The sequence below is a fragment of the Neoarius graeffei genome, chromosome 28 (genome assembly GCF_027579695.1).
Source record: "Neoarius graeffei isolate fNeoGra1 chromosome 28, fNeoGra1.pri, whole genome shotgun sequence".
Lineage (NCBI taxonomy): Eukaryota > Metazoa > Chordata > Actinopteri > Siluriformes > Ariidae > Neoarius > Neoarius graeffei.
The window spans coordinates 14,353,395-14,372,055 of record NC_083596.1 but is presented as its reverse complement, the minus strand read 5'-3'; the positions used below and the strand labels follow the sequence as shown (position 1 = coordinate 14,372,055).

At 41.4% G+C, this 18,661-nt stretch overlaps 1 protein-coding gene across 1 annotated transcript in view; it reads left to right on the top strand.

Moving 5' to 3' along the window:
• Window positions 1–17,956, top strand: part of LOC132875413 (14-3-3 protein epsilon-like) — a 34,718-nt gene extending 16,762 nt beyond the window's left edge. The window contains exons 2-6 of the mRNA XM_060912188.1: window positions 4,316–4,515; window positions 5,557–5,663; window positions 6,537–6,743; window positions 9,719–9,855; window positions 16,891–17,956. Of these exons, the coding sequence (XP_060768171.1) occupies window positions 4,316–4,515; window positions 5,557–5,663; window positions 6,537–6,743; window positions 9,719–9,855; window positions 16,891–16,943 (704 nt within the window). The 3' untranslated portion in view covers window positions 16,944–17,956. The remainder of the gene's footprint in view (window positions 1–4,315; window positions 4,516–5,556; window positions 5,664–6,536; window positions 6,744–9,718; window positions 9,856–16,890) is intronic.
• Window positions 17,957–18,661: the final 705 nt, after the last annotated feature.

Genomic DNA, 18,661 nt, shown 5'->3' with positions numbered 1-18,661 from the left:
CTTATCCATGCGATCTTCACAAGACTTGTGGGAGTCTTCGAAACGTGATGCGTCAATGCAGCCATTTTGAAAACTTTTCCAAACTAAATATTACACAAAAACGAGTTTAAATGACGATTACTGCCTACTTTTTTTCAAACTTTCCTGATTGCTATTAAAACAAGTAAAACTTCCAGCTTGATTACATCAGCATTTGAAAGGCAGCGCGCACGTCTTTTGACAACGTTGGCAGATGTTGGTCGATTTGATTTCCGCCATATGTTTTACTTCCATCCTACGAAGTCTCGCACAGGTCTCAACGAATCTCGTTTACGGCCATTGCTTTGACATATGGACTGATATATTACAGAGCATATTTCAAACACTCATAACTTGCTATAGCAGTGACAAAATAGCGATCAAAAATGCATTCCGATATTTAATAAAATGAGAGAAATAGAATTTTAATAATCAAAAATTTGCCTTCAGTTCTCCTTTGTCATGTTCTATTTCATGCTCATTATACCCCCGCTCTGGGGGGGGGGGTATGCTGGTTTATTTCCGTCCATCCAAAACACTTTTTTTCCCTCAGCAACCACAAATCATAGCCACTTGGTACAAAACTTCAGCTTGGGGTTGTATACTACCGTTTTCAGGTCTGTCGCACATCGACTTCCTGTTTACCGACTGAATGTATTTATTAAACCTATAGGGTAGATTTTGGCGCTATTTCAAGACACAAAATGCGATTTCAAAATGAGTTTACCAGGATGCTATTTGAAATCCCTGGAGAGAACACTGCTCTTTACTTGTTTCAGGGTTAATTATTTGTTGAAGTCAGCATTCATAATAAATGTTCTATTCCTTCGATTGTTTGCATTCTGATAAGTGAGAGCAGGGGATATGTAAGTGAGCAGCAGATTGCGTTTTGCACTGCGACTGTCAATAGTGTCAAGTGAATGAGGAAGTCGTCTAGCAGTGATGACCATAATTATAGACATGCTCTCAAAAAAGAGAAAGTTGTGGGTACAAGCAACAACAGGAAGAACTTGATAATCTTGTAGAAGAGTTGAAGCCGAGAGACCGGATTTTAGACAAGAAGGCAATGCTCACGGTGCACGATTCATTGAAAGACTGGTTCAGGAATGAGGAGGAGTCCTTTTCACACATGAACTGGCTATCACAGAGTCCTAACCTTAGTGCATATCCTGGACCAATTTCTTTTTATATTTTATATATATCTACAGCAAAAAAAAATAAAATAACAAAACGTGTCTGGAAAAATCCCAAGGGAGGTCTGGAGCCAGATTTGTGACGTTACCTGCGGAACTGCCAACAGGCTGCAAGAGCTTTCAGTGCACAGCCTGTGCAGACCAAGTTTAGCAGCTAGCGATTTTGCATTGAAATATGGAATTGTCACCTGAGCGCAATGTTACTTCACCTTTGGATGAAGAATGTAATGAGATGTCAGAATTATTTCTTACCCTGGCAACAGTCAACTTGTGAATTGCCAATTTTCTTGGTCTTTTTCTCGGCTCTGCTTTGGTCCTCGGCTTCCGGGTGTGCCTCGCACAAAGCGCTCCCATTTCTCTCTTTGTCCCGTCTTTTGGAAAACGATGAGTACTAATCCCATCAAGATTGGTGTTGCTACACCCTCCTACGATACATCTGTTAACCATTTTAATAGTTACATGATAATGTTGAAGAAACTTGCAGAAAACCACCAGATCATTTTCTCATAAACAAACCAGTGCTGATGTAGGATTCAGAAGGAGGCGTCCTGCACGCGACGTCACGAAAATCAATGTTTGGGCCACACCAAGTTAATTAGTTGGTTCTCGGATTTTTTCAGGAAAAATATGAAGCGAGCAGGCGAAATAAAATTAAAAAATGCTCTGATGGTAAAATTAGCAGTGGAAATAGACCAGACAATACAGGCAAACCAGTAAACAGAATTTCAGCATACCTGTCAAAGATTTTACACGTCTGTTTGCTGAATATCCTAACAATCACAAACACAGGCTTTGTAGGATTCCCCTCCACAGGCATGTTTCTTCTACAAGTCTTTATCTAAAGTGAAAGGGGCGATTTGATTGTTTTTTGGCGTCACGTGACCTTTTCTGTTGGCGGGAGTTTGATTTCGATTTTTTTTTTTTTTCATTTTTCATTTTTTTTTTTTTCCAAGTGGCGATTCCGAGAACCAACTAATTAAATTGGTATGGCCTTGCCGGGAAATCCAAATGCCAAGTTTTTTCAGAGGCGGACCAATTCGCCTCAAATGGCTTGATTTCAACTGAATTTTTCTGGTAATGCGCAAGGTAAAAAAAAAATTGCACAAAATGTGACGTATTTGACCAAAGTTTAATATAAAATAGGAGAATTACATTGATCTTGCTCCTGAATTTACCCGTGATATGCACTTTAACCCTGTGGGATATGCTGGAGAAGACTTTTAGAGCGGTTCAACTCTCTTGTCATCAAGACAAGATCTCGGCGAAAAATTAACGCAACTCTGGACGGAAATAAATGTTGCGACGGTCTACACTCGTGACCACTTTATTAGGAGCACCCACATGCCTGCTGTTTTGATGCAGTTATCTAATTGGCCAATCCCTTGATAGTAGCACAATGCATAAAATCATGCAGATAGAAGTCAAGAGCTTCAGTTAATGTTCACTTCCAGCATCAGAATGGGGGAAAATTGTGATCGCTGTGGCATGGGTGTTGGTGCCAGATGGACTGGTTTGAGTATTTCAGAAACTGCTGATCTTCTGGGGTTTTCTCACACAACCGTCTCTAGAGTTTACGCAGAATGGTGTGGTTGGGGAGGACATTGGTTCGAGTTGCCAGGAAGGATAATATAACTCGTAGTAACTCTTTACAACCGTGGTGAGCAGAAAAGCATCTCAGCATGCAACAGCAGCATGCAACAGCAGAAGACCATGTTGGGTTCCTCTCCTGCAGCCAAGAACAGGAATCTTGGAATCAAGAACAAGTTCCTATTAAAGTGGCCAGTGAGTGTATAATTTTCCAAAGGTTCTAAAGGCAGTCGAACCAAATATTAGTGTCATTTAATCTCCCCACCCGCAATGTAAATGTATGGTAGACTTATTCAAACTTTTTTTTTTTTTTTTTCCCCCAAAAAATGTTTGATTTTTCTCAGTGTTCTTTGAGCTCAATTTATTCATTCACTTTCAACTAGCTGAGTCACATCACAATGACTTTAGACGCACCGTTATATCTTAGAGCAGGTAACCTGATCTTAAACACTATGATAGTGAATTTAGTCATGCTTTTATCCAGAGTACATGCAGTCCCGTCTGAATCTGCTGACATTGTGTTTAAACTAATAGCTTTTGTTGTGTAGTGCTGACACTCACTGAAAAGCCTGAAGGCTTGAACGCTCTTTAAATCGGTCATCCCTGTTATTAGGCAAAAAAAGACGATCAACCCTTCAGAATTGCCCAGAGCTCCCCCTCCTCAGCTTGAAGGTTGCCTGGTAACAAGCTCAGTGGGAAAGGTTAAGGGTCACGATGTTTAGAAATGGCCACAGCTTATAAACATGATGTGGGAGTAACCAGATCTAAACCACGTGATGATTACAATCTCCATGAGATTTACAAGGAGCAAGTATTATCCTGGTCATGCATGTGTATCTCTCTCTCTCTCTCTCTCTCTCTCTCTCTCTCTCTCTCCCCCCCCCCCCCCCCTTCTTTTTTTTTTTTTAACTGGCATTTTTCTATCAGTGTCAGGGATTCAAAAACATTTCTTTATAGAATTGTACCCCGGGTGTTTTCTTTTCCTTTTAAGTTTGCCTTCATAACACACAAACATGCACATGAAGTGATTAACTGAAAGGTTCAGAGCTCCGGGGGGGGGGGTCTTTCTTTCTTATTTATTTATTTATTTTTTATGGTCTTGTCCCAGTCTCCAACACACCTTATATCATGTATTCAGGGAGGGTGAGCTGTGATGTGTAGATGAGTGTTTTTCCACTCTAATTAAATTTTCCTCTCATCGGTGGTGACAGATGTGCGTTTGTCAGGTGTGATATAGTGAAATAATGACTTTCACTGGCCCTTTTCGCATTTTGTCCTCCTGTCCACACACACACGGCATTTTGGGTCACTGAAAAAGAAGCTTTACAAAAACACCGTCAAATTTGGAGAAACTTCAAAACTCCTTTTTCGTCTGGAGGAGTAAAATCTCTAGACAGGGCCATAACGATGAGCAAAAACACGATCAGTCACGAACTTGTAGTTCTTAATCCGCTTTCTGCTCTTCTTCCTCTGGTGTGTGTCATTAAAGTTTCCACTGTGGCGTGTTTGTGATCTAGAAATGGTGGAGTCTATGAAGAGTGTCGCAGGGAAGGACGTGGAGTTGACGGTGGAGGAAAGGAACCTGCTGTCTGTGGCCTATAAGAATGTAATTGGTGCACGGAGAGCTTCATGGAGGATAATCAGCAGCATCGAGCAGAAGGAGGAGAGCAAAGGTGGAGAAGACAAACTCAAAATGATCCGTGAATACAGGCAAACGGTGAGAGCACGCCAGTGTGGATCGGAGGCTGTAAAACTGAGCATCGCAGAATCACTCGCTGTGTTTAACTCTTCAAAACTGAGGCGCTTTTTTTTTAAATATATAAATGTGTGGTGTTTATTGTATATTTCCAGGCATTACATGTTGCAGTGTCCTGGTGTACAATCTGACAGTGTCTCACCTAAGAGCTTTTTAAAGTACTGGCTTTTCTTGTAGGTTTCATAAATATTTGTAGTGACTTACAGATATCAGTGAAGAAACAAGATTCTCACCATCATCTCTTTTAATTAACTGCTATGGTGCTTTAACGCTTGCCAGTTTTGTTTTTTTCCACAAGTGGATTTTTAAAAAAATTAATTTCTTTAATAAAAGTTGGAAAAAGTTATTTCTGCGACGTGACTTCACGCTTTCACGGTAACTGCGTATGGTATAGTCACACCGCATCTCAACTTCTCTTATCTTCTGTCTCAAAAGCTACAGCATGTTAATTTTTTTTTTTTACACTCATTACTCGATAATACATCTAATATAGATATCAAGCTAGGCGAGTTAGTTAGCCAGCACCAATATGACTTGGTAATGTTGCTATGGTTACAATCTGCATGTTATGTGAGCAGATTTTTTTTTTTCTCCCCCCTTCTCCTCTTCCTCCTCCATATTAGCACCGAAGCTGCTCCAGCTGGCGCTTTTTTCTCCTCCTTTCTCGCTTTTTTTTTTCTTTTTCCCCCTCCTGTGGAAACAAACACAAGTGTGAAAGCACCCTTAGGTTATTGACTCTTCTTTTAAGGTCATAGAGACCAGATGTTCCACACACTTCTTGCTCAGTACAGATGTTGTACTTTATTGTTTTTGACCTGGATGGCTCTTCCGTGATCATAACATTAGCCTAATCTATTAGTTAAAAAAAAAGGTATTGGCTGGCTGGTGTGTATCCTTTCTTTAATTTTACCCACCTGTGTGTTTTAAATGGTGTAATATCGTACACCCCTAGTGTTTGGCTTGTTATCCACTCTTGATATAAAACACTTGTTTCCATTATAGGTTGAGAAAGAGCTGAAATCAATCTGTAACGACATTCTGGATGTACTGGACAAACACCTCATTCCTGCAGCCAACACGGGCGAGTCGAAGGTTTTCTATTACAAAATGTACGTTCACATTCGCACGACGAGAGGTTTAGTTTATTTTAGTCAGTGCGGTCGGTCAACACGGGGCTGGGCAGTGTGAAGAAGTGATATCGATGTTGTGATGAACAATAAATACACTTCCCTGAGCTCACGTCAGGTGTTTGGTTTTTTTTTTTTAAACTTCTCATCCTTAGTTTTGTATTCATGAAATAAAAACACAATCATAGCACTTTTTTTTTTTATATGGTTGTTTTCTATGACGATCCTATTGTAGAAATGTCTTTGAGATGAGATATTCCTCATCTCTTTATTGCCTTTTCTTTTTATTACAGGGTTTTTTTATTACTCCGTGTCTAGTGCAATGTTTTGGTGTCTACACTCGTAAGGTGGTAACACTTCAAGTTCCTCTTGCGATGTAGATACTATAGTTATATTTATCACCCGCCCCGAGTAACGCGTTAACCGATAAACATTTGACATCGTTAGCACTTTTAATTGCTGGTTTGCTCATTTAAGCCTTCCACAATCTGTTTTCTGTTGAAAGATTTTGTTGTACATTCACTGCTTTTGGTACGATGTCATGTTTTTAAATATAGACTACTGGACGTCCAGTGTGGTAACTAACGGGATGTTGTTATAGTTTGTTATACCGTTATTTTTAAATTGAACACCATGACCCAGTCCTCTGCTCGTGATAAACGCTGTCCTGGTTTGGCCATTTCAAACACGGTCCGGAAAGTTCTGCGAGTTGTAAATGTTAAAGTAATTGGTCAAAATTAGCTGCATAAACTAATGGTGACAATTGATTATTTTATAGATGCCTGATTTTTAAGCACTTTGCTATTCATCATACTCTGAAACAAAGTTAAGCTTCAAGACCTTGTGTTTGTACAGGAAGGGCGACTACCACAGGTACTTGGCAGAGTTCGCTACAGGCAACGACAGGAAGGAAGCAGCTGAGAACAGCTTGGTAGCGTACAAAGCAGCCAGCGACATCGCTATGACCGAGCTGCCGCCGACACACCCCATCCGCCTGGGGCTGGCACTCAACTTCTCCGTCTTTTACTACGAGATCCTCAATTCTCCAGACCGCGCCTGCAGGTCAGCTCTAGACATCGCTTCTGAGTTTGATCTGAATTATCAACTTGGTTTCAAAAAGTAGACATGCGATATCACTTGAGAGCTACATGCAGTACCCATACACTCTACTGAGAAGGTTGTTCAGGACCAGAATAAAATGTGTGAAGTAGGTAACAGGTTAGGAGTGTGCAGATTCAGAATTACTATCATTCCTGAAGGTGTTTTCATACTTTGTTTTCCTAGCTGAGTGTAATTGATACGTTTGTGCATTCTGAAGATCAAGCTGCAATGATTAAACAAAGCAAAGAAAATTTTGGCTGAGGGATGTGTGGTGCTGCTGCTGATGTTTGTGAAACTCATTCGTTGGTTGGAAATAATTAGGAAATGAATAACTATATAATTATACAAACAACTAGCTTTAAAGAAATCCACACCCAGTGTTTTTCTCAATTTGTGTCTGCCCACGTATTCAAAACGCAGCGCTTTCTGCAGTTCTACAGCTCTGCCTTTTGCCTCAGTTTGCACCTTGCAGCTCAGTCTAGCAGCTTGTGTGTACAAAAAAGCTGCAAACCCAAAACACACGGGTTTGTTTGGTTCATTTCCTGCGATCAGGGTAATTCAGGGTCGACTGGTTGCAGAGGGCGCGAGTGCAACAAGTCGACCCTGAATTACCCTGATCGCAGGAAATGTCTCACTGCATGTCTCATTTCTTACCTGATCCATACCTTTTTATTTCTTAAAAAAACATGCCTGAACACACATCCTCAATCTAATTATTTACCAACCAAAAAAGTGCATCAGTCAGTACATTTACACGCACAAAATATTCTGGTTTTTACCCTTATTCGGAAAAAGGCAGTATTCCTACTAAGATGTTTCCGTGCAGCCCTGCATACTGTGTCTAATTGGTTTGTGTACAGTGCACAGAGCTGAACGTAAACAGGTTAGAGGCAGTGTTGTTGTGTAAAAACCCCAATCGAGACAAACAATCCAAAATCGTTTACGCGTCCAAGGAATGCTCCTAAAACCGGAATGATCTCTGCATATTCCCACGTCTTAATTGGTAAACACTAAATTCAGAATGTCCAAACGGAATATGCTGTTTACGTGATCCGTATCAAATTCGGAGTATTAGAGCGTGTGTAAATGTACCGAGTGTTTCATAGGTCCTGTACCTCTAAATCTCTGTTGCTTTGAAATAAAAGCCGGGGTTAGAAGGGCTACTGGGTTATTTATGGTTCAAAGTCAAACGCGTGAGTCAGACTCGGGTGAGTCAGGCACGTCAACCCATGAGGCATTTCAATTCGGCGTCGCCATGACTTAAATCAAGTGTTGAATGTAATCACAAGGAGCAGCTGCTGTTCTGTGTGTATAAAATAAGCATGTTGTATTAAAGTTAGCCAAAAAACAAAGTAATTACACAACAAAAAACGCAGATGAAGTGCCTACACCTTTACCTCTGTGGGGAAAAAAAAAATCATTATTCTGTATGTATTTTAAAAAAAAAAGGGGGGAGAAATGCCTCCAGCCTGTGCCTGCATTTTCATGTTGGAACATAATTTTTTTAATGATCCAGCAACACTTGTTTGTCAAGTGTTCAAATGTAACTAACAATGACTTCCTTCACTTTTTTTTTTAAAGAATATGGCAGAGAACACTTTCACCACACGGCTCATCTCATTATCTGTAGCCGCTTTATCCTGTTCTACAGGGTCGCAGGCAAGCTGGAGCCTATCCCAGCTGACTACGGGCGAAAGGCGGGGTACACCCTGGACACGTCGCCAGGTCATCACAGGGCTGACACATAGACACAGACAACCATTCACACTCACATTCACACCTACGGTCAATTTAGAGTCACCAGTTAACCTAACCTGCATGTCTTTGGACTGTGGGGGAAACCGGAGCACCCGGAGGAAACCCACGCGGACACGGGGAGAACATGCAAACTCCGCACAGAAAGGCCCACGTCGGCTGCTAGGCTCGAACCCGGACCTTCTTGCTGTGAGGCGACAGCGCTAACCACTACACCACCGTGCCGCCCTACCACACGGCTCATGAAAATGCTTGACGCATCCCAGACAGGTCATTCTTGTACTTTTGAGCTCTAATTTTTCTTCTGGAGTGAACATCTGTAAAGAATCAGTCCCATGTACAGTTCCAGTACAAACCTTCTGGACTCCACGTCAACGCAGTTAATCTTCAGTGTTGTTTGTCCTGTTCCTCGTCTGCATATATTCATGATGAGCACACACATAAAGGCAGCTCGGTTGATTGCGAGTCTTTCTGATCACACCGCATTTCATTCATCAGCCACCTCCAGATGAGTGTGATAGAAAACTGTCAGAAGAGCTGCTATTTACTGTGTGAGGTGTGAAACAACATCAAACCAGCCCTTCATGTTTTTGTGAATCATCAGCTGTGTGTCTGATCTGACGGTTCTACAGCAGCTCGCTCATTCATCACTAGCCCCTTTTACACTGCCTCTTCAATTCGCCTTTATTCTGCCTCGCGTTCTGTATAAAACGTCCGAATGTGGAACGCGGAGTCCGTGTTCTGCCTCTCAGCCAGAAAGATCAGGAGTAACGGAGCCGTAATCAACATCGATATAAAAGGGACAGCTGGCAAACTGGGACAAGGGTGTGACGTTTTTATTTGGCACAAATTCAAGCGTCTAAGGTCTGAGCACCTTTCTGCCTCAAATCACTTCCTGCTTCTCTTCACTTTTTCCTCCGACACATTTCTGAGCCACAAATATGTTGCTTGCATAAGTCTCTCCACTCTTCCTTGTTATCTTTCACTCTGATTCTCTCGCTAATAAAATTCAATTAAATTGAGAGCAGTCTAGACTTTGGGGATTTTGTGACATTTTTTTAAATATTATTTGAACAAGTGGTGTTTTAAATGTACCTTTTTTTTTTTTTAAAGGATAATTATAATGGAAGCGTGTCTCCCTCGGGCCTGACCCTTTGACCTGGGTGTTCTGTTTTGAATAGGTTGGCGAAGGCGGCGTTCGATGATGCGATAGCAGAACTGGACACGCTCAGCGAGGAGAGCTATAAGGACTCGACACTTATCATGCAGTTGCTACGCGACAACCTGACACTATGGACTTCAGACATGCAGGGAGACGGTAAGAGAGCGAGCAGGACCACTGAGCTCGAGCAGCCCGAGGCTCCGTACATTGTACTGTTTAACGAGTCGACCGCTGCGCTCTGATTGGACACACGGTTCAGTGGACACTTTGTGTAGTGTCCCTAATTTCTCCTTTATTACACCTGATTCTTTTTCCGTTCCTTACTTTTCTTTCCATGTCCATAATTTCTAACCATTTTCTTTTCTAATTTTTTACTTTTAGTTGATGTCTTGTTATAGCTGATTTCTTTCCTGTTATTTTTTTTTCCTTTTTGCCACCATGTCTCATTTTTAACTGCTTTCTTTTTTTCTTGCTCTCAATTTTCCTTGGTTTGTTACATCTCTTCTCTGTTCTCTAACCTCTCACACTCTCTCCTCCATGTAATCTGCATAGAATCATAAGGACCTCCCCCCCCCCAATTCCCCACTAGAGCTCGTCTTTGTAAGTTGTCTCTCTCTTGTTTTTTTTTTTTTTTCTTCCCCCTTTTCTCACCCCTGCTTCTCACTAACTACACTGCATCCTGCTGTGTGTCCAAGTGACAATGTATTTATTATCCTTAGAGATGAGGGTAGTGTGTTCCTCCAGTTCACATTACATTAGTCTGCAGCTGAAACTTATTTTTGCACTCGTCTGAAGCCTTGCTCCGGCTAGCCTAGCCCATATGATATCACTGATTGTTATTCCTGTCCCCTTTTGTTTCTGGACCTTTGTTACTTCTTGCTAATTCCTCACCACACATCAGCGTGAGGCAGTTGGCCACTCGGTCACCTTGGTTACGTTGCCAAGCAGCAAGCGGCCAAGAAATCCTAGTGTGCTTCCCGCGCCTGTGTAAATGAAGTTCCAGTTCAGCTAACACAGCTTTGGACAGTTCATGAATTTTTTTTTTTTTTTTTTATCTTATTTTGGTACACATTCAGCACAGCACCTTGTATCAGCGTGAGCTTTGACACTAAACCACACTTGGTCTGTTGCTTTGGAACACTCTCGGTTATTGTGTGCACGCATGCTATAGGACGATCAGTGTGTGGTAGTATATCACTGTTTAGCACTTTTCCACAGGACAATGAGGTCCAGCAGCAAATCATTGATCCCGCAGTTTTTGTTTTTTTTTTTCCATTGCCTAGTGTCCCTGAGTACCTGTGCTCTTGGCAGAGTACCAGACAGGGACGTGTGCATGGAGCTAGAAATGGAGCCAATATGATGACCGTACATTAGTAAGCAGCTTTTTCGAGAAAATATCGCAACTTTAATTTTCTGCCTTAAGGTTTTACTGTTGCTGATATTTACCTCATGTTAGAAGCCTTCCATTTCTTAAGTCAGCAGTTAGTTATCACCCAGTAGTGTTAAGGCAGAAGTGGTGCCCAGTGTGCAGTGAGGAAGAGTGCAGGAAATGCTTGTGCTGTGTTCATGTACCTTGAAAGGGTACTAGTTCATTAGATTGTGTATTACATGTTAAACACAATATTTTATCACATTACTACAAAATCGGACTAGCCAAAAATTAGTGATTCCCACAAATGAGTGAATTCAGTGTTGACTTTCATGCCAGTTAATCGTTAAAGGGGAACTGAAGGCAAAAAAAAATTTTTTAATCAAAATTCTATTCATCTCATTTTATAAAATGTAGGAATGCATTTCTGACAGCTATAGCAAGTTGAGTGTTTGAAATATGCTATATCAGTCCATATGTCAAACCAATGGTCGTAAACAAGATTCGCTGAGACCTGTGCGAGACATTGTAAGGCAAGGCAAGTTTATTTATATAGCACATTTCATACACAATGACAGTTCAATGTGCTTTACAGAAGTAAAAACAGTAAACAATAGAGAAATAAAATTACATAATTTTATTTTTATTCTAAAACAATTAATTAAAAGAATTAAAAGAAAATAAGAATTAAACAATAGTAGAAATAAAATAATAAAATGAGGTAGTAGTTCAAATAGGAGAAAAAAGAAACCAGCAGAATAGAATAAAGAATAAAATAGAATAAAGTTAAAGTAAATTTAAAACATGCAGAGAAAGTAAAGATTATAAAAAATGTAAAGAAGACAATATTAATTATTTAACAGAAAGCATCTGAAAACAGCTTGGTCTTTAGTCTAGGTTTGAAGCTGCCAACAGCAGGAGCATTTTTGATGTCCTCTGGCAGTTGGTTCTATAGCTGTACTCAGCGCTCGAAACTAACGGTGTCCCGATGTCCCGGGGACCATAAAAAATGTCATCGGGACACAAAATTATCATATCTGGGACAATCCCGGGACAATGGAAAAAAAATAGATCTAGAAAAAAAGTTCTACATTAATATTATTTACAAAGCCGTAACACATACGTAGACATTCACCTAATTTGTCAATTTTAATTTTAAAACGTTAACAGCGAAAAATACATAGTAGCTACACTTTCGATGCACCTGCATCCGTAGGCTACAGAGCAGCGCATTCTGTTCTGTTCTAGAATCTTCGGCCGGAGTCCGCATTATATGGACTTGGAATGGAATTGCTACCGCACACGCTGCGCCGACTCTTGGCAGAACAAAAATGCTGAAGTGGTTGAAGCGGACCGACTGCGGGGAAGAAACTGAAAGCCCAGACATAACGTCTCCGGGACCTTCAGGATCCAAAGTGTCATCGCCTGGTCTGCAGGCAACGCTAGCAACTGAATGAACTTAATGAACACTGTTAGACACGTTATAAAATACAACAGGAATGATGTGGATGATATTGACGGAAGATACCGTTCAACAGAATAAGTGAGTTTTCTTGGTGTCTTTCTAGTTCAGAAAGTTTAGTCAGTCAGCAGCACAACTAGGCTCGGACCTGCCACTATGCTGATGTTCCACCCACGTTTCGGCAGCGAAAGTTCATAAAATGGATAACGGAAAGTTCATAAAAATGGGAAAGTTCATCAAAATGGATAACGGTAATGGATAACGGAAAGTTCATAAAAATGGATAACGGTCTCATCTCATTATCTGTAGCCGCTTTATCCTTCTACAGGGTCGCAGGCAAGCTGGAGCCTATCCCAGCTGACTACGGGCGAAAGGTGGGGTACACCCTGGACAAGTCGCCAGGTCATCACAGGGCTATGGATAACGGTAATGGTGAAAATTATAAGTTGGCCTTATAAGTGCCAACAGATATTCAAGGTATAAGTAGATGAAATGAGCATAAAAGGGGTCTTATTTTCAACTAAAGTGTACTGCAGATGTAGGGAGTTGAAACATTTTCTGAATGAGCTAGTTGGCCCCTTTAAATAAACGGGTATCTATTCATACAGTGAGATCGCCAAAGTTTAATAAACTGAAAATGCAATAACTGTAATTTTGAAGTAGATGATGTATAGGACATGTGTCGCTTGTGTCTTGTGACTTATTGTAAAAATGATATAAAGGGTTCAAAATCGCATAGTTACAAATATAATAGTAACTTCATATGATAATATTAACCACTGGTTATTTCAGAGAGGAAAAAAAATGGGGACACTATTGCTTCCATTCGGGACAATACAACACAGAATTCGGGACCACTGGGGGACACAAAGAAAAAAAGTTAATTTCGAGCCCTGGCTGTACTGCATAGTAGCTAAAAGCTGCTTCACCATACTTTGTTTTAACAACTGGTTTTAATAGTAAATTTTTCTGTTTTGATCTGGTAGATCTGATTGGGTTAGGCCGCTGCAACATATCAGAGAGGTAATTGGGCCCTGTACCATTTAGAGATTTGTATACCAGCAGCAGTACTTTAAAGTCAATTCTGTAGCTTACTGGAAGCCAGTGAAGGGACCTTAGAATTGGAGTAATGTGCTCTGTTCTTTTTGTTCGTGTGAGAACCCTAGCCGCTGCATTTTGAACCAGCTGAAGTCGTTTGATGGTCTTTTTGGCAGGCCTGTGAAAAGGCCACTGCAGTAATCAACCCTACTAGAGGTGAAGGCATGTATTAGTTTTTCCAGATCATTGTAGGACGGAAGTAAAACGTACAGCAGAAATCCAAGTGGCCAACATCTGCCAACGTTGTCAAGACGCGCGCGCCCTCTTTCGAATGCTGACGTAATCAAGCTGGAAGTTTTCCCTGTCTGAAATCGCTCCCTACTCACTATATAGTGGGGACGCCGTTTTGTAGCGCTGTCCGAAATCTTAGTGAGGATTATGTGGGAAATGCGCTCAGTATAATATGTATTTATCACAAAAACACACGTATGTATTTATTATTTTGAAAACCCATCAGCCACCTGATCTGGCACAGTTTAATTGTCCGACAATAATGACGTAAATACCAGCACGACGGACTAGTCCTTATCCTGTCGTCTTTCCAACTCTTCTCTTCTCTACTCCACTCCACGTTGGTTGGAAGTCGTATGGAATAATCTCCATGTCACGTACGCAAGGGAGGCGGATGTATGTGCAGAAGTATACAGCTTAATAAAGTGTAGAATATATATACAGTGAGGATATATACACAGGCAAAAAAGGGTCGGTCAAGGCGCAAACAGTACATCAAGGGCTAAGCGAGGACAAGAACAAGAAACGGGCACAAGGATCGTGAAACAGGAAATCAAGACAACGAGTAGAAAGGCTCGGTAATGCGTTCATGCGTATTGTAATACTTCACAATGCAAATGCATCAGCACAGTCCTTAAATGGGCGCAAACAGTTCCTTAATTGAGCTAAGGTGCGCCTTGTTCACGGCGTATGTGCTGGAGTTCACTTGGCGCATGCGCAGCCCGAGGCACGCTTTCAGGTGCATGCGCCACAGCGCGCAGGTCTCAAACTCCATCACTGAAGCTGGCAAATTAATCTAAATTGGAGTAATTTCGGCGATCTGGCCCCTGTGTAAACAGTTTTCAAAATGATGGCACGGACACTTCACGTTTGAAGTCTCGCACAAGTCTTGTGACGATCACACGGATAAGCGACGCCTACCGTGGACCAAACGAACTACATTCAACATGACTAAAAACCGAAAAGGCTGAGGAGTGTAATATAATATATGCCAATACGAGTCACAGCATAATGGCCCTTTTCCACTACCATTTTTCAGCTCACTTCAGCTCGACACGGCTCGCATTTCGACTACCTCAGAACAGCACGACTCAGCTCGCTTCAGCCCTGCTCAGCACCCAAAACTCGCACGGTTTTGGAGTGAGGCTGAAGCGAGCCAAACCGAGCCGAGTGGGGCTAGGGGCGTGAGGAGACACTCCCCTGTGCACTGATGGGTGAGGAGGAGTGTCCTCACACGCCCACACACGCCCCACGAGCACGCTGGGATCTGTAAACACCGTAAACCCGGAAGAAGAATTACGAATTATGAGAATTTCTGAAGCCTTATGCGCCTCGCCTCATCTATACGCTCTTGCCAGTATCTGTTGTCGGTGACAACAAGCCACAGCACCAAGACCAGCAACACTAACGACTCCATGTTTATTGTTTACTATCCGGGTCGTGAGATTACGGCTTAAAAGATCACTGATGTCACTGTTTGCGCCGCCTAACGACATCACGTGACGTCCACCCACTTTCGCTAACTCCACCCAATGTGTCCACCCACTTCCAGCCAGCACGGTTCAGCGCGGTTGTAGTCGAAATGCAACTCCAACAGCCCCACTCAGCCCGACTCAGCACCGCACGACTCATCCCAACTCAGCCGCGTTGGTAGTGGAAAAGCGGCATTAGGTTACTAAAACCGAAAACGTAATTGAATAACATGTTAATAAAGCAAGTTTAAAAATGACTTCAGTTCTCCTTTAAGTTAAACTCTCAAAATCTTGTGTCTAAGTCAGGTTTGCACATTGTGTACATTTTGTATGCTGTGTGGGGGGATACACTTTTTTTTTTTTTTTTTTTTTTAAATTTCACCACCTCTTCATCAGTAAGGTAAGAAAAAATGCTCAAATTTGAAACACTTCCATAAGTTGAGGTTCTGAAACTTGCTTTGTTCTCCTGTGCCGCTGTGCACGTCTCCCATTCAAGTCACATTAGCATGCACGGTTTAATTCCTCTACAGAGACTTGCTGTTTCCTCGTTTAAATGCGGCATGGAAAGCATTCAGTGTTCTCAAAAAGAGCTGGTTACCACATTGTAGTACGGATAACTTTGGATAACTCCTGCAGCTCTAGGCAACAAGACATCCTTATTTTTCTCATCGCCACACAACCTCCAGAGATCTCGTCTTTTGTGTTTTTATGTCATGGGAACCGATCAGTAGTACTAGACGAGTTAGGAAATATTCTGGATTTGGATTAGTAATTGTTCCTTTTTGTCCAGTGGAAAAGTGCTTTTAGTGTGTAATAATCTGTGATTTATACACCTACCGTCCACTTTAGTAGGAACACCTGCACATTCGTGTCGTCGAATCAGCCAGTCATGTAGCAGCAGCACAGTGCAAAAAGTCATGCAGAGCCGGTTCAAGAGCTTTAATATTCACGTCAAACATCAGAATGGGGGAAAATATGATCTTGATGACTTTAACCATACCAGATGGACTGGTTTGAGTAGTTCGGAAATTGGTGGTGATCTGGAAATTTCACATGACAGTCTCTAGAGTTTATACAGAATGGTGCGAAAAACAGGAGGGCTCCCAGGCTGAAACACCTTGTTAATGAGAGGGAGCAGAGGAGATTGACCAGACTGGTCTAAGCTGACTATAGTAACTTAGTCTTTACAACCGTGGCATGCTGAAAAGCATCTCTGCACAGATGCACAATGCATCAAACCTTGAGCTTTGTGGGCTGCAGCAAGATTCAGTTTCCAGTCTTGTCAACCAATCACAGGAATCTGAGGTCATCATGGGCACAGGCTCATCCAAACTGCATGACTTTTTTTTTTTTTTTTTTTTCTTCATTGCACTGCTGCCACACGATTGGCTGATTTTAGATAGCGGAATTTCTGTACAGGTATTCCTAATAAAGTGAATGGTGAGTGTATTTTCGCACATCTACTTATTAATGTATTGTATTGTTTGTATTAGTGTTTTTTTTTATATACCAGAATCAATTTTTGTCAAATTCTGCTGAGAGCTGATCTGTTGTTTCAGGTGAAGAACAGAATAAAGAAGCACTGCAGGATGTGGAGGGCGAGAACCAGTGAGATGTCACCACGTGTGTGTGTGTGTGTGTCTGTGTGTGTCTGTCGATCACGTCCCAAGTCTCTGGTCCTGTCCCTCTCAGGTCTCCATGGTGTCACCGAAAGAGCTCCGAAGTCACCCTGTCTCCTCCAGCACTCACTCTTTCTCTCCTGTACGTCTGTCTAGCACTCTGCTCTTTTGGGTTACACCCTGGCCATTTTTAAATGTATTTTCCTCCTTTCCTGACCTTGAACTTTGACACTATTGGATCAACACATGAATTGACCTCCTGAGTGAATAGGCATTGTGGAGAACTTCCCCTGCTGGTTTATTTGTATTAAACTCGCCAAGTGTCGTCTGCGTATGGGCTTATTTTATGTCTCACTTTTGCTTTTAATTCAGCGTGCGGTAGCGGTACGGCCTCGTTTGCCTCTGTTCTGTGATTGGCAGAGTTATTGCTTCTGTAATCACACACATTGCTGACTGTGTCATGGCAGCTGGGATGCTAAATCTCAGTTATCTGTTCTGGGAGATGCAACACCCTGCAAAGGACATTTATTTTCCTCTGCTTGATTTTTAAAGGGATGCCTATTTAATTTTTAGGTGCTTGTTTTAAAGCAGGCTCTCAGAGCTGCTGTTTCCCTGCCAGTCTCTTTTCTGTTGCTTTGCACACACTGGGCTCTATGCAGAACTTTGCTCCAGCACTGTATATGAACATGTGCTCCTGTCTAACCATTCAGGGGATAAACAACCCCAGGGGAACTCCTCAGCTATTATTATTATTGTCTAAATTGATTCCGATGCCAATTTCTTTGCCACAGCTTTCACCCCTCTCTCGCACTCCCTAAAGTTTTCTCTCTCTCTCTAGATCTTTCTTGTTTTCTCTTCACCTGTTCAGTATGTGTAACTTGAATCTGATTTGTACTACTGGATATTCTGATCGGAGCCAACACGCACCATCTGTATTCTTACTGAAACACAGCATGGGATTAACTTTAACCTTCAAATAAAACCAAACCTAAGTTAAAAAAAAAAACCCTCACATTTCTCATGTGTCTTTAGTTTGCAGTGTTAATGTGTCTATAGGATACGCAGTGCGTCGTTTTGAACGTCACATAGACGGTGGAATTAAAAATGCCTGATTCGGTGATTTTGGAGACTGGGTGTCCTTTTGTACAGAAATGAATAAAGCTGCAGTCATCATAACAGCAGAACTATGTGAAGGGTGATTTCAGGTAATGTGGGATGCTTTACAATAAGTCTTATTAATGATGTCAGGCCTTTATCATATTCAAGTTAAAGTGAAATGTGGGATCTTTCCGCCAAGGTTTTGTCTATAATGTAGGACTGCTGGGTTTGGTAAAAGTGGGATGAGCAGTTCTTATATAACTTTTTTTTTTTATTATTGGTAATTTAAATCACCAAGAATAACATTTTAAGGCAATAAAGCAGGCTACTTAAAACACTACCACAAATGTCACTTCATATCCCTTTCATCTTGTTTATAGCATTTTAAACAATAAAATCAGTCAGTGTACTTGAAGTACTTGGGTTTATTACTGTTTAGGAACAAAACTGTAGCATTACTACATGACCATGAGTTAATCATCAGACACCTGTAATCAAGCCTGACTTGTGGGATTGAAATTTTTTTATTTAAATTTTTTTTCCCCCCTATTCTAATTACGAAAAAGCGTGTTCTATAGTCCCATTGTATAAAATGTGCAAGTAGCACAAGACC